Source organism: Liolophura sinensis, chromosome 7, assembly GCF_032854445.1.
Source record: "Liolophura sinensis isolate JHLJ2023 chromosome 7, CUHK_Ljap_v2, whole genome shotgun sequence".
Taxonomy (NCBI): Eukaryota; Metazoa; Mollusca; class Polyplacophora; order Chitonida; family Chitonidae; genus Liolophura; species Liolophura sinensis.
In genome coordinates, this window is record NC_088301.1 from 22,035,866 (window position 1) to 22,052,940 (window position 17,075).

The window sequence follows — 17,075 nt, forward strand, 5'->3', positions numbered from 1 at the left end:
ATATATTGTATAAAGCAAACTTTTGACATGTCTATGATATGAAAAAGTCGTTATGTAAATAAATTTTGTCCGTACTATATGTTACGACCCAAACTGTCTGTATTATAAAGAGATGGCTTGTTCGAAATACGGGACAGTTTAGCCGCACAAAAAAGTAACCAAAACCAGCAGATTTTTAATTTACAACAATTTATTAGCTTAACAAGAACAGATAATAAAACTTATACAAATACTAAAGTACTTAAGTTTAACAAGAAAGGATAGCAGTAGGCCTATCTATAAAAATACTGAAGTACTTACGGTGTCAAGTCCAAACGGACGCATATATTCCACAATATATATATCACACAGGCATAAATGCTCAGAGGCAAATTCACAAGAGGGAAAATCCACAGTATAACTGAGCATATGACGAAATATACACAAAATTCCACAGACAGGGTCCGTGTACTAATAGGCACTGTGTATACAAGAGCACAAATTAAACATACAAGTTCAGACTGAACAAGTGCTCAGTGGAGATAGGATATAACAAAGCCAGAGGCTATAGAGACACCAAATTTCAGCACAAAAGGCCTACTAAAGTAATACACAGCGAAAGCATCCAAACTCTCAATAATTCTCCTTTCCGTTCTCTGTTCTCTCCCGTCTTATATAGCCTGGTGGAATTGTCCAACATTGTAAAACCACATGTAATTAAACATTTATACACAACTTATACACGAGACAAGCAATCTGCAATAACATTATCTTTTCCCTTTATATGTTTGATTTCAAGATTGTATTCCTGCAACAATAAACTCCACCGTAACAATCTCTGATTCTTTCCCTTAACTTTCTGTAGAAACACAAGTGGATTGTGATCAGTATTTACAATCACAGGTTGTCTTGAAGCTGTTACATAAACTTCAAAATGTTGCAGAGCTAAAATAACAGACAAACATTCTTTTTCAACAGTTGAATAATTTCTCTGAAACTTGTTAAGTTTACGAGAAAAGAAACAAACTGGATGATCAACACCAAGATTGTCCTCCTGAAGCAAAACTGCGCCTATAGCAACATCACTTGCATCAACTGCTAACTTAAAAGTTTTCTCAAAATTAGGTGCGAACTTTTAAGTATGGCTTTTATCTCATCAAAAGCAGTCTGGCACTCGTCTGACCAAGTAAACTTGCTGGACTTCTTCAACAGATGAGTCAATGGCTCACTAATAGTGGAAAAAATTGGACAGAATTTCCTGCAATATCCAGCCATACCCAAAAGCGCTTAAGCTCCCTCTTGTTACAGGGTACAGGAAGTGTAGAAATAGCACTGACTTTTGAGTCAATAGGCTTAACTTGACCTTGGCCGACAACATGACCCAAATATGTGACAGTGGCACAACACTTTTTACAAGATTGACGGTAAGTTTAGCCTGACTAAGTCTCTTAAACAACTGGCGTATTCTGGAAATGTGCTGTTCCCAAGTGTCGGCGAAGATAATGACGTCATCTATGTAGACACGACACCCGTCCAAACTGGAAGTGACCTCATTCATCAGGTGTTGATACGTAGCTGGGCTATTCTTCATTCCAAACCTTGTACTGAAAGAGTCCATCGGCCGTAGCAAACGCTGAAACTTCACGAGCCCTAGGAGTAAGAGGAACCTGCCAAAACCCTTTTAACAGATCGAACTTTGATACATGTTTCGCCTGACCAACAGCGTCAATACAGTCATCAATACGAGGTATTGGATAATTGTCTGATTTAGTGACAGCGTTGACTTTCCTGTAATCCGTACACATTCTATATGTACCATCAGGCTTGGGTACCAAAATACATGGTGAACTCCAGTTACTGTGACTAGGCTCGATAAAGTCATTGTCTAACAGGTACTTAATCTCATTAGAGAGGTACTTAGCCTTCACTGGGTTTAACCTGTAAGGGTGCTGTTTAATAGGTGAGGCATCACCAACATCAACATCGTGAAAGATGACATCAGTTCTTGATGGTACATCCGGAAACAAATGTGAAAACTCAAAAGCAAGTTCAGACAGTTGCTGTTGCTGAATGGGTTCCAGATGTTGCAGTTTAGAATCAAGTTGTTTTAAGACATCTGAATTCTGAAGCTTTGAAGAATTGAGCTTAGAATCAACCAACTGTTCGCCAATATCATCTGTATTACAGCAACTCTGGTCAATGTCAGCAGCAACAACATTAACAGAATGTACAGCAGTGTTGTCAGTGTCACTTCTGTTTACATAGGGTTTCAGCATGTTAATATGACATAACTGACTTGATTTGCGCCGATCACGTGTTTTAACAACATAGTTAAGCTCACTCAGCTTTTTGTCAACAACATATGGACCAAAATATCTGACATCAAAGCATTTACCAGGTACAGGTAACAATACTAAAACTTTCTGACCAGGTTGAAATGACCGAACAAGAGATTTCTCATCATATCTACGTTTCATATTCTTCTGAGTACATTCAAGATTGGCTTTAGCCAATTCACATGCTCTGACAAGCTTAGCACGAAAATCCGATACATAATCCAAAATATTTACATTACTTGTGTCATCATTGAGAAACTGTTCCTTGTAAATTAACAAAGGTCCTCTAACAGTATGTCCAAATACTAAATCAAATGGACTGAAACCCAATGATTCTTGTTCTGACTCTCGAACAGCAAACATAAGAAATGGAATACCTTCATCCCAATCTTTCTCTGTATCATAACAATAAGTCTTAATCATGTTCTTTAATGTTTGGTGAAATCTTTCAATTGCACCTTGACTTTCTGGGTGGTAGGCAGACGACTTGTATTGTTTAATGCCTAACTGGTACATAACTTGCTGAAAAATACCAGACATAAAGTTTGAACCTTGATCAGACTGTATGGATTTGGGTAAACCAAACAGAGTAAAAAACTTTGTTAAAGCTTTTACAACAGACTTGGTGTTTATATTCCTTAAAGGAACAGCTTCGGGAAATCTGGTTGCTGTACACATAATAGTTAACACATACTGATTTCCAGACTTCGTCTTAGGTAGAGGGCCTACACAATCAATCAATATTTTGCTGAATGGCTCTTGAAAAGCTGGTACAGGCTCTAATGGTGCCTTAGGAATAGTCTGATTGGGCTTACCCACTACCTGGCATGTATGACATGATTTTCAAAACTGGGTTACATCTCCCTTTAATCCTGGCCAAAAGAAGTGGTTCAGTATCCTGTAGTAGGTCTTGTTAACACCCAAGTGACCAGCTAATGGCATTTCATGTGTCATACGTAAAATTTCAGTTCGGTATGCCTTAGGTGCAACAATCTGATGTTTAACAGCCCAGTCATCATCAACAGATACATCAGGTGGTCTCCATTTACGCATAAGTATATCAGATTTGACATAATAACACACAGGTTCAGATGAAATAACACAATCATCGAGAGCTTTGTCAAACAAACATGAAATTTCCGGGTCTTTATGCTGTTCAGTTACAAGCTGATGTTTAGAAACATTTGATATGTCACTAGGTGTACAATGGTCTGATTCATCATTATCAATGCAGTCGCCTTGAGTAAACATTTGTGTCCGTTACTGTGTTTTTGCCGTTATCAAAAAGTTTGTTTGACATAGACCTCGTTACAGCACAAGAGGGATACAAATCTGGAATTTCTTTCTCGACAGGATCAACAGTTTGATTTAAACAAGGTTTATCCGTCACAATAGGATTAACCATTACTTTGTCACCAGCAAGACCATTGCCAAGTAGTAGATGAATTCCTTTAAAAGGCAAAGTAGGCCTAATGCCGACAGTAACAGGACCCGAAATAATATCTGATGACAAGTAAGCTTTGTGAAGAGGCACAGATTCAAATTCAGCAGAGCTTACACCTCTAATTAATACATTTGATCCAGAATATGACTCATCAGAAAATGGCAAAACATCTTGTAACAATAAAGACTGAGAAGCTCCAGTATCTCTTAATACCCTGACCTTTGTATCACAAGACATGTCACTTTTAAGTGAGACTTTACCGTCACAAATAAATGGCTCAAAAACCTTCATAACATTATCCTGTGAATTCTGTGTACAATCTACTGGTGGAGTCTTAACATAATCAAATGCATCAACATTGTTCACTATATCAGACTTTTTAGCAGTAACACACAAACCAGTAGGCTTGGAGCCACCCTCCTGTTCTTGCCTTCTCTTTAAAGCATAACAATTTGATATGACATGGCCTGGTTTCCTACAAAAATTACGTGTAACCCTGCTAAACTGTCTATCAGTAAATGTATGGTCAGACCTTCGTTGAGTAGTGTTCGAATTAACAGGTCTTCTTTGATCACCTGATTTGTCAAAATTTTGAGCCTGTTTCGGTGGGCCTGAATTTGGGTCAAATGAACCGCTGGAAAAGGGTTGAGGCTTTCTAAATGTAGACGGCTTTTTCTGAAATGAGACCTTATGTGTAACCGTGTATGTATCGGCCATAGTGGCTGCTGCTTCTAATGTATCAGCCTCTTTGTCCTCAGTGAAAGTTCTGACATCATCATTAATACACCTTTTAATCTTCAATCCAGAATGATCTGTTTTCAACTTTTCATAATCATTACCTACACTTTTAGCATAACACCACCGCTCAAACAATTGTTCCTTCTGCCTAGCAAATTCAATGTAAGTCTGATCTCTTTTCTCAAAATTTCTAAATTTCTGCCGATAGGCCTCTGGCACAAGCTCGTATCTTTTTAAGATAACATCTTTCACAAAATCATAATCTGCAACCTGTTCTGTTGATAACTCTGTGTATATATCCATAGCTTTGCCAGTTAACACACTCTGTAAAAGGGTAGTCCAAAACTTTTTAGGCCACTCTAAATTCTGAGCAATCTTCTCAAACTGTAGAAAAATATTTATCTACATCAGTTTCACGAAATTGTGGCACCAATCTTATGTTTCTAGCGACGTCAAATTTTGAGGCATATCAGAAAAACTTAAGCCAGACCTATCTCCTTCTAGTTTCCTTGCTTCAATTTCGCTCTGAAGTCTCAATTTCTCCAATTCGAACACTCTTTCATTTTCCCTTTCTCTAAACAACCTTTCATTTTCTCTTTCCTTAAACAATCTTTCTTTTTCTTTTTCTTTAAACAATCTTTCATTTTCTTTTTCTTTAAACAATCTTTCATTTTCCCTTTCCTTTAGTTCTAACTCCTTCAGTTTTATTACAGTGGAATCATCGCCCTCAGGCCTGTACGCATCTAATGCACTTTCATCAAACTCCTGTAATTCTACCAAACACTTAGCAATACTAAACTGCATATCTTTCTTACGTAAGGATCTTTTGATATTAAGATTCAGGTACTTGCTTAAAGCATACAAATCATTCTTATTTAACACATCAAAAATATCCTGATCTGGCGCTTCCATAAACTCGTCGGGCTTAAAATCCGACATGATGAATAAAATCTGCTGGCAAAATTTACTACAAAGTCAAAGACTAGAAAAATGACACAACTTACACAAAATCCTTTCAATTCCAATTCAAATTCACTTCCCGGACAAGCCCCCAATTTGTTACGACCCAAACTGTCTGTATTATAAAGAGATGGCTTGTTCGAAATACAGGACAGTTTAGCCGCACAAAAAAGTAACCAAAACCAGCAGATTTTGTTTTACAACAATTTATTAGCTTAACAAGAACAGATAATAAAACTTATACAAATACTAAAGTACTTAAGTTTAACAAGAAAGGATAGCAGTATCTATAAAAATACTGAAGTACTTACGGTGTCAAGTCCAAACGGACGCATATATTCCACAATATATATACCACACAGGCATAAATGCTCAGAGGCAAATTCACAAGAGGGAAAATCCACAGTATAACTGAGTGTATGACGAAATATACACAAAATTCCACAGACAGGGTCCGTGTACTAATAGGCACTGTGTATACAAGAGCACAAATTAAACATACAAGTTCAGACTGAACAAGTGCTCAGTGGAGATAGGATATAACAAAGCCAGAGGCTATAGAGACACCAAATTTCAGCACAAAAGGCCTACTAAAGTAATACACAGCGAAAGCATCCAAACTCTCAATAATTCTCCTTTCCGTTCTCTGTTCTCTCCCGTCTTATATAGCCTGGTGGAATTGTCCAGAATAAGAAAATTCTTGAACACTTGATGTAAACAAACAGGAACCGAACTGAGCGCATTCTGGAATATCCTAAGGTAGAGGCAGACAGCACTCCCTGAACTTAGCATATGTAAACAGTGGCAAGCTATATTTATAAACTGACGGCAGTCGTGCATATAACATATACTCGATACTCGTACTTACTGATCACTTACTGATGTCGCTTCACTAAACTTATCTATGTGATATCACTACGCGGTTAGACGTCGGCGCAGTTTCCGAAAAGTTTAAATCGTAATGATTTTTTCCGCTATAAATTTATTATAAGGCATGAATGGGATAAATAGGATATGAAATTTGTGACCCGCGATATCAAATTTAATAAACTCGAATGGTAGATTTCATTTTTTCCTCTCCGGAGGCTCGAATTTGATATGTTCGGGTCACTCATTACATATCCTCTATATACATACAGCATTGCTATATATCACTAAACACGAGACGCCCGACGGACTTGAAAAAAGAAAAAGCAACCCAGAACTCACCAACTCTGCCTGGCAACTGGACAACAGACCTGACCGTCACAATGACAATAACTAGCTCTTTGATGGATGCAGGCCTACATGGGCCCTCACTAGCCAACTGCTTGAGAACCGGATGTTATCGGAGTTTTCGGATTCAGATTACTGCTGTGTACTTTCATTATAACGTATTTACACGAATTGTCCCATTACTTTTAATATCACTACTGACTCAACGATGATTAACAACAAGTTGGGTTACACATAGTTTGTAGACTCTAATGGTGGGGGGGGGAGGGGTGAGATTGAACCCTTTTTATTGCTGAAGATAAAAAAGTCCTACTGTGTGACGTGACTTGTCAGAAAATGTAAGACAACTATCGCGGGATCACATTTACAATAATATAGGCGTCTGAAAAAAGATATTTAGAGTACACGAGGACGGGAGAAGATTAAGGAGCTGAACGTTTGTAAACTTGAGAAGTTTCGAAAGGAAAGAGGTGTTATTGGTACCTCTGGAACACGATGAGACAAGTGATCCGCAAGGCAATGTCTACAGAGTTTGCCTAACATTTTTCACAGGTCATATGATACAGGAGGAATGTATCCTTCAAACATAAAAGGGTTTGAACTCGAAACTCCGGGTGGCACGTCTGATTAAAGATGAATACGATATTCATCAAGTGAGATACATTTAAGACAGATATTTTAGAGAATTAGAAAATTTGTCTACACCTCTGTAAATTTCTTCTCTCAACCAAATTTTTTTTGAAAATTAACAGAACGTATGTTGTGTGATAGATGCTAGAACGTATTCTGTTACTTCAGGAGATTATTCCATCATGGCAGGAAATTATTCCGTTAAATAAAGCAAACATATTCAAATAATTCAAAATAAAGATTGCATTAGACTAACAGGTAAACATTATGTTGAATATGACACTGCATTATGTTATAATAGAATACATTACACTAACAGACTTCCTTTTTAAATGAGCATTATTTTCTTTTTTTTTACTTTTACAGGAACACTGGCGGCTGAATTTGTACAGGGTGCAACAGGACAAAATTAATTCACACAATTTGTAGAATTCGAAGGCGTCTTATCAAACAGTATTTTTCCAATTTTCGCTTGCCTATATAGTAGAAATCGACGAGTCGAGAAGACAAATCGCAACGTTTGAAGGCCACCGTTGAAGTAACATCTGACCTGTTTTCGTTTGCCTAGTCGAATTAGATGGCTCAGTACGACAAATGGAATCGTGTGAGTGTTGCTTTAGTGATTATCCTTGGCTCTGCTGCGACTTGATGCAGTTTTGTGTATTTAACCAAGATACTCTGCATATATAAATTCTAAACGAATGTAGTGTAAGCCAACTCCATTTCACCAGTTAGGACATCCTGTTACGCCATATTATATTGACTATGGATACAATACTTGCACGAAAGCCTGCAGTGTAGGCATCTGCCTACATCTCTGTTGTGTGGGACGACGGCTTTCACTACATTGAGTGTAGGCCGTACACTATAGATTTTGACTGTTTATTAAGAAAAATACACATTTTATTGATAGATTTTATTGGTGTTTTACGTTGTACTCAAGAATATTACACTCACTCCGACGGCGGCCAGGATAATGGTGATGGAAACCCACGATCATTCTCAGATGACAAACCAAATCATGTGAACGCAGCTTAAATACAGATACACAAAATTTAGCTGCATTTTTTACTTCTAAAAATAAGTCAAACTAAGCTTGGAGATAATTTCAGAGAAGTAGCCTTTCCGCTATAAGGCTAACTTTCACTTAGCTTTTCGCACCACCCTCGTGATTGATCCAGAATGACGCACAGCCTATCTCTATAAGAGCATTGCTGGCATAAGACACAATAACCAAATGAACCACAATTCTGATCTCAATTGCTCCCAACCTGGGCTTGTAGGAATGTTTGAGGAACACATTACAGTACATTACTGGAAGTTACAATAAACGACACCTAACTACTTATAACAGCGTTGTTTTAACACTAGGCGAGGTATTAAAATCACAAAACTCAAGCCATTATGTTATGTGCTAAACTGTTCAGCAGAAGATGATGATCTTGCGAGCTAAAAACCTATTGTTTTTGCTGCAAATGTCTCCCTTCTTCTTAAATATGTCATCACCAAGTCGCTAGAGGTACCTGCTGGTGTCTAAACCGTACCCGCCATACTGTCGAAGTATGGAAATATCCATGATACCCATGTGCAGTACTGGGGTATCAATCAGGTTTGCATATTTGGTTCAAACTGGTTGTTAGTGGGGGGGTTTTTTTGTCTTTTTTTTTTAAACCCCATAATTAAGACTATTTCATTAACAAGCTACGATGTAGCTCAGTTCAACGGAGGCCGGGGGAGGGGGGGCGTAGTGCACCAGCAAGGCTGTGCATCCCCGATGCTTGGCAAATCTCTAACGGCCTGCGATATAGGACAACAGGCTTGCAAGTCATGTAGAACTGGAAGACTGAGTAAATGCTCACGCATGGGCGCCGGCAAACACATATTGTCACCGACGCCAGTCAAATGAAAAATGAAAAAGAGAAATCCAGAAATTTTATACCGGCAATTAAGTAATGTAACTCTATTCATGTAGGAACAAACATTATGGTATTTCCTGATGAGGTAAAAGGCAGTGATCTAACATGTATTTATTTGTTTCATTGTCCTTTTTTTTACGCCGTTCTAAACATTCATAACAGTCATCCAAACGTTTAATCATGACTGATGGATGTACGTCAGATTACAGCGCTTTTCGTCGGAAAAGTGAGATCCGTTTTGTTTACACTATTTCTGTCAGTCTGATGCGTCATGACGACTTTGTACCGGATGTCAGTTTAAGAAGTGATATCAGTATCATTTAGTTTTATCGGACAATACTCCACCAGGCGTTAATGTTACACATGTAACTGCCGGCCCTCTTCGAATCTGCGGCTCTGATTGGACTCAACGGATGTAATCTCTATACCGATAACAGAATATAAAGCTATTTATAGAGACGTTACTAGCCATGAATTGAAAGTTATCAAGCAGTAAGAAAGATTGAACAATGCTGTACGCATGTGTTATGCTGATGTTTATCGTCGTATCGTACTTTACTCCACTTGGCGACGAGGAGTCAAAAGGTATTGAAGGACAATAAAATTAATGAGTAAATTATATATATTCTCAATGTAACTGTACGATATGCAGTAAGCTGACGTAAATAGCGTTGAGCTTTCATTGGAAGAATACTGTATATAATCTGTATAGATTTACAATAATATATTTAAACGGATCAAACATATAGCATGACAATATATGAAGAATATAAAGAAAATGTCGGTGTCTCCATTACGTTAAATGTACATGTAAGGTAACACACGATGTGCGGGGCGTCTGTGAACCAGCCTAAACTTAGACTTGTTCATTTTCCATAAAGCTCGGAAGTGGACATATGATGTGCAATGTACATCCTTAGGACCATGAAATGGACACAATGAAGTCATCATATTGAATTCCATGTAAGAAACTAGCGAGAGGAAAAAATCCTTACCATTTGTTTGTACACATTATGATTCTGGGTTTGTCTCATTATTAACATACATTGTAAGTGCAGATGGAAAGATATCACACAGACACATAGACGTGGATGAATAGATATTACATAGATATAGAAGGATATAGAAAGATGCAGGAAAACACTACATCAAGAGGGGAACCAGTGCTAGAAGGGGCGGCCATTAGATTAAAGTACACGCAGTTCAATAAGCCGTGTACTAAGGTTTCTTGTCGGTGAAACTGAATGAACATCACGTGATCAATACATTACACTCGAACTGGCGGTGCTGCTTACTTCAGATGAAAAACATTGACCACGAACCTAATGTGAACGATGGACAACGATGGACACAGATATGTCATAGCTGTGGCTCAGTGGCCATCCTACACTGTCTTATCGATTATTTATTTATTTATTTATTTATTTATTTTATTGCTGTTTACGCTGTTCTCAAAATATTTCACTTGTACGACGGTGGTCATCATTATGGTGGGAGAAAACCGAGAGAAACCAACGACCATCCGCAGGTTGCTGACATATCTGCCCATAAGTTTGTCCGTTTCATAGTGTAGTGTAATTTTTGAGACTGTCCAAACAAATATGTCAATTTCTTTCAGGGGCTGCGCTCCAGATTACGACTATTGATCTATAGCACGTACGCCTACATCACGTGGTCATGACCGTCCCGTTCCTCTCGCGGCCCGCGGCACGAGGACAGTAGTGTTCGCGCGCGATTCGAGATATCCTCATCCGGAATCCATAAAATGTAGATTTTCTCTGAATTCATAAATTATTTCTTCCTCTTCTTTTTTTCGATTTATAAAAATATGATTGGTTCAACAACACGATACTTCATCATAGCTTACTACTCCCTAAATAGACACTAACTATGTGAAAATGATTTTGGTTCACGAAATCATATTTTTATCATGAAGGGAATTCGTCAAAGGAAAAGCCTTAAATTCTGCTTCTGACCCTGCCTTTGTCTTCTGATAACACAAAAAGCATAAATAGCATCGGTCCAATTTTTACCAGACATGTTCTTCAGTACTTGTACTTAATAGGCAAGTAAGTTTTACGTTCTGCTGCTTTAAAAATTACACCTCACTGCTGCCCTAAAAGTGGGGTGATTTTATATCTAGTTGCAAGGAGTCCTTTATTATAATCCACAAATTGTAGTAAAGTATAACATACGGCACAGTGTATATATATTTTACTGTTTAATACAATAAAGTCTCAAAATTCCACTGACCACAAGTTTCATATTTGCCTGGGTATTTTAAATCCCATAGCGAAAATAGTTCTTTCCCTATAACTCGTTTCTTGTCTGAAGATTTAGCTGTGTTTTTTATACTTGTTTATTTCTACCTGAGCCTATGAGTTGTCCATTTTTACTATCCTTCTTCATTGCCTACTTCAAGATAGCCAACCTTCAATACTGTGTAACCAAAATGTATTATTGTTGTTTCTAAAATTTGCTGGGAAAACAAACAATACAACTGACAGTGTAACTTACAGCCCGTGTAACAACACAGTTGACTAGTGTAACTTACAGCCCGTGCCACAACACAGTTGACTAGTGTAACTTACAGCCCGTGTAACAACACAGTTCACTAGTGTAACTTACAGACCGTGTAACAACACAGTTGACAAGTGTAATTTACAGCCCGTGTAACAACACAGCTAACCAGTGTAACTTACAGCCTGTGTAACAAGTGAAACATGGATTCCTACCCAAGCTACGAAACATAGCCAGGCCTTTCGCTGAAAAGTCAGTGAAACTATGCCCTTCAAGACTGTGCTGCTCCAGCAGTTCTTTGCCCCCCTGATGGCATAACCAGGGCAATCCAACAGTCAAATGCCACCATGAGCAAGGTCCTGAGAGAGTCTTACCGAAGTCTATGCCCGCCACAGTTTATGTCCTAAGAGGAGCCCAGTCAAGTCTCCACCTATAGCCCATAGGACTGTACCGATTTAAGCTGATAGTTACTCGGACTCCTCAGAGGTTATCCAGCCAAGTACTTTGGCGCATGTAATTACAGCGTCAGCATTTACAGATGAACACCATAATAGCGAATCCAGTCAAACTTCTGATGACCTCTCGACTCCATCCAGATACAAGGTGGGCTCAACAAGAGTCAAGAAAGACTTCACAGTAAACACCGTAGATTGTGCTACCCAGAACGACACGGTTGATGTAGAGTCGGCTCCACATCATTGGACAGTGAGTGTTGTGAAACACACGATAACGTCTAAAACGTAATTTCACTAAACAGCAACATCGCACGTTTTGGAGGCAAAAGAACTAGCTATCCAAGCCACCCACGATACAACGTCAGTGGCGGTTCAGTTCGCTCACGAAATGGTCAGCGCAATAACACAAGATGGCCGATCAGTACGGTCTGTTGTGGAGCAGGTCAAAATGGACGTGGTCAGTTCTGTAACTCAAGCTGATGTAGTAACAAAAAATAGTGGCACCCAGGTTGTCCATGACACCATGAACCAATGCACCCAGTATAAGCTTGTCTCCGTGATCAGATCCACCCAAACCGTGGAGGGGTTGGTGGGGAGGGGGGTGTTCAAGTGTCAAAAGTTATGTCGAAAGTGATCTCATCACGTACAATTTCGACTGGGAAGAAGCCATTGACTGTAGTAAACTTTGCGAGTTTTCTCAAAGACTGAGCTAAAATTGTGAAATCTTGCAACAACATGTTTATAGTTTTACATTTCTCCAGAATCAGCTTCTACACCAGGTACAGCACAGCGCAAGAGGATTTGCTTCATACAATCATCAACATTCAAGAGTTGTAGAGGTTATGAAGAATTCATCTTCGCAATCTTTTACCTCCGTGAACAATGAAAAAAAAAAAGATAAATAACTCATACTACAGCCACATGGTTTCATCCGACGACGCCATACCCGTGGAAGATATTTTGAGGCACAACACACACCGGAAGCTGATATTGACGATGGATGGGTGGATGCGCGGCTAACGGTCCCCACCCCCCACCCTCTCAGCATACAGGCAGGCAAGTCAGGAGAGGTGTGGGAACCCTATCACAACTGCCCCATATCAATTGTCAACAGGGGAAGGTGGAGCAGTTGGTGGTTTTACTGTGGAATGTTTCCCGCCAGGATTATGTCAAGATGCCCAAGGCTACCAGGTTCCCGACGTGGACGTTCCTGTCATATTGAATGATGACATTGAGGTGCAGCTCCGAGATGACGGCTCAGAGTGGGTACTAGGAGCCAGCTCAATTGGTACGGTAGAGGCGGCGTTTTATTAATCCCCTGAATGACCGGTCGTAGAGGTGGGTGTAAAGAAATACTTATGGGAAAACCGTGACGCAGTCATCACAGAGGGGACGGTGATGGAGTTTCTGCAGAAAATAGGTGCGTTTAATAAATTCTATGGGTTTATGGGCATCGGCGAAGAGAGCCAGGCCATTTTTTGTTCCTGTCAGACATTTGGGGTCTTGGCATCTAGTTGCTGGATATCGCCACAGTATCAGGAGTGCCAGGACTTGAGCATGTGGCGGCGGTAGCTCTTGCTGAGAATCCGGACCAGAGGGTCTGCCTTGATGACATGATAAAAGCCCTGGTTGTGATTTTAGCCAGGCAAACTTTGTGTGGGGAATTTAAACATCAAAGTACCCCTGCACATCTGACTCAACAAAGAGGCATGTACTGTAGTCCTGACGTCATGGGAATGTGGGTTTCAGTGAGTAAATTGGATAATGACTTCATGAGGCGATCCCTCCTGTATGCATGACACATTGTGAAGCGATATAAGTCCATTTATGGCAAACATTTTTGGACGGATATTTCGATGGGAAGTAAGATTTAATTGATGACCTTCCACGAGATACAAGTGACGACATCACGGAATAACCGGTTTATTGGTTGTAGTAAGTAAAGGCATACTATTATAATTTATCAGCATTGTTTAAACCCCATTATAAACTTTGTTTAAAGAAATACATTGCTTGGGATCTTCCTAGAATTTTATTAAATTTAGGGATTCCATCACTGCACATGAAAATAAAGAAAAAAGAAAGAACTAAAAGGAAGCCATGCTTTACGTGGCTGTTATCAAGGTTGCAGTTTTCTAAATCAGCGTATGAAACCAAAATCCTAATGTTATTTAGATGTCTAACAAATTTCAACTGTTTTCAGTCGACATATACATGCACGTGGAATTTTACCTTTGTGGCTTTAGGCTGCAGTATTTCTTTTGTATGCAAAAATGCGTATTACGTGTTCCAGTGCTTGACATGGTGTAAAACCTTAAATGCTATAATTGTATTAGTTCAAAATGGGAATTTGGTGTAATATAAGCAGTATGCATGCAATATTGGAAGTTATTGTTCGAGATGCCAAGGGCTCCAGACGTATTCTTACAGTTTGTAAAGAAATGACGCAAATATATTGACATGTAATCAATGTGAAAAAAATAACTGTACCTTTACCTCGTAACGGTGTAATACCGGTGCGTGGAACTCTTCTGTGTGTGAGGTTTGATAAGTTTGTGAGACAGGAATTCAGTGGGATGCGCTCGTGGGATGTTGGCAGGAAATGATTGATTTTGTGGATAAGCGTTTCCTTCAGTTAACCACAGTGTGAGTACACCCATACTCTTTAACAGTAAGACAGACTGTCGTTGCATTTTATAATGTAATGATTTTTACCTCCTGGAGATGTGACACTAAATAAACTAGATCGGAGTTCATTCCACGTGCTTCGGTCAACTGACCTCTATAAGTAGACTGAACTCATCAATCACGCCGAACTTTGTGAACATTTAATGTTAACATTGTTTTAACTCAAGTTTTAAAGTGTTTATTGAATGCTGCTATACCTTCAAATGGATAAAAGTGTCTAATTCACAGAGATTCATTTCACGCCAATTTGTAATGCTTTGTTCGCTACAAAATATTATCTGCCGTGCATATCAGCCATTAAGGCGTAGTAATTCCTCTCTGTGCATAAGTTGTAGATAAGTTGAAAACGAATATTGATAAAAGTAGTCAGTTTTCACAACAGAGGTTGTGTTTTAGTTTTAAAGTTTCCGTCAGGATTACGACAGTTTATTATTCAATGTAACAGTAAACGCTAAGCATGTTTTACTTTCATTTTCTTGTGGCCTTTTAACGTTCACACAATACATAAGGTACGCCACACATGGGTGGACTGTTGTTTGCTTGTTCTGTCATCTAAAGTATAATAAATGATGGAATGTTTACATTGGACTTGTGGTGCTCATGTATTAACGGTTGCCTGACTGTTTTTATCTCCGAGGAGAGTGAGAGCAGCATAATAGTTACAGGCTATCACAATGCAAACAGTGATGTCATCTATGTAAAGCATGGAAAGTATATCTCTTCCACTTAATGGTATAACTGTGTTAAATTATGTAATGAGAAAGTCATTGCTGTGTGACCATGCTGCATAAAACATGAAAGGTGAAAACATGAAAAACACAAAAAAAATTAAGAAAAAATTGTTGTAAAAATATATGAAGCAAAATAAGTTGGAAAAAAAAACAGGTGAAACAACATGAAAACTTGACTTTAAATTTGGTATTTATGTAGTGCCGCTATGTGTTTTACATTTGTTATACAAACATTTCTTTTAAATATTTATATTTCTATGAATATTAAGCAAGAGAGGTATCCTTTTATGCTACAGTCAGTGATAATGCATTGGTCAGGTTTTATGTGTGGATGAAACCTATTAGAACTCGGCAGAAACCTCATCCGTGCCTCGTTTGGTCAGATTTATCTGTAATGAAATCTATTAGAACTCGGTGGAAACTTCGTGTACACCTCGTTTGGTCAGTTTTTATTATTGAAAGAAACCTATTAGTACTCGGCGGAAACCTTCTCTACGCCTCGTTTGGTCCGGTTTATGTGTGGAGGAAACCTGACAAGCCTCACAAAGTGTGAAATCAGTCGTTCAAAGTTGAGTGTTTGTCACAGCCTACCACGCCGCCATGTCTGAATTACCTCGTTAGCAGCATTTCCGACAGGTGCTGTGTCAAGGTGATCCAAACGTACACGTAAACTTACCATGCCGAATGTTTCCGAAGACGGCTGAGGCAATTCAAACTCGATGGCGCGGTAATATGTGAACGCTACCATCGCCCTAGTGAATAGTTTTAGTCAAAATGGAGAATTCCAAACAGAATACATCAGGAACCGTGCGTTTGGAATCTGTCAGCCCGATGCTGTGTCGAAAGACACCTTGTTTTCTGAAACGATTGAAACGTGACGTAATTCTTGTCAAAGAACTACAAATTCTGCTGGTCGAAGTGGAGGTGTGTCTTCATTAATATGCACATAACTTACACAGATACAGGTTGTCGGCAACCAAGCCACACATTTCTAACGAAAAAAAAAACTACTCAGGCAAATTTCTGGCGTTTCCTATCAACCAAAAATCGACCATGAATAATCACCACACTTAAAACCCAATCTCTGTCTATGAACTTGATAAAATTTGGCCCGTATTCACCCTACCGCTTAGTTCATGCGCAGTAACGTACATAGTACGACTTCCGATGTTACCATCGTTTTCATTGGTCATTTTGGATTATGTTAATTTGTCGTCTGTATCAGATTCGTGAGCTCTTTCAACAGAGACAACCTGTGTATGTACGTGTATGTATACTTGGGGTTTTATTTTGTTAAAATTTTTCAGTAATATGACGAAGAAGAGTCACTAGATGTGTGTACATCTATACATTGTCGTCTTTTGGCAGAGCGAGTTCTTTCTTTCTAAGTGCTGCCGCCAATGAGGTACATCATGCCAAACACACTAGACATGGCATCCCACACAGGTATATTATGCTGACAC

General features: G+C 38.9%; 1 protein-coding gene across 5 annotated transcripts in view; it reads right to left on the minus strand.

The window, feature by feature from the left end:
- LOC135469660 (scavenger receptor cysteine-rich domain superfamily protein-like) overlaps positions 1-6,791 on the minus strand; it is a 38,315-nt gene extending 31,524 nt beyond the window's left edge. For 2 of the 5 annotated variants that reach the window (XM_064748206.1, XM_064748207.1), the window contains exon 1: positions 3,131-3,168. In XM_064748206.1, coding sequence (XP_064604276.1) covers positions 3,131-3,153 — 23 coding nt within the window. In that variant the 5' untranslated portion in view covers positions 3,154-3,168. Of the gene's footprint in view, positions 1-300; positions 390-3,130; positions 3,169-5,768; positions 6,043-6,666 lie in introns of those variants that run through there. The other 3 variants (XM_064748208.1, XM_064748210.1, XM_064748209.1) reach the window with 3 other exon arrangements.
- Between the last annotated feature and the right edge of the window lie 10,284 nt (positions 6,792-17,075).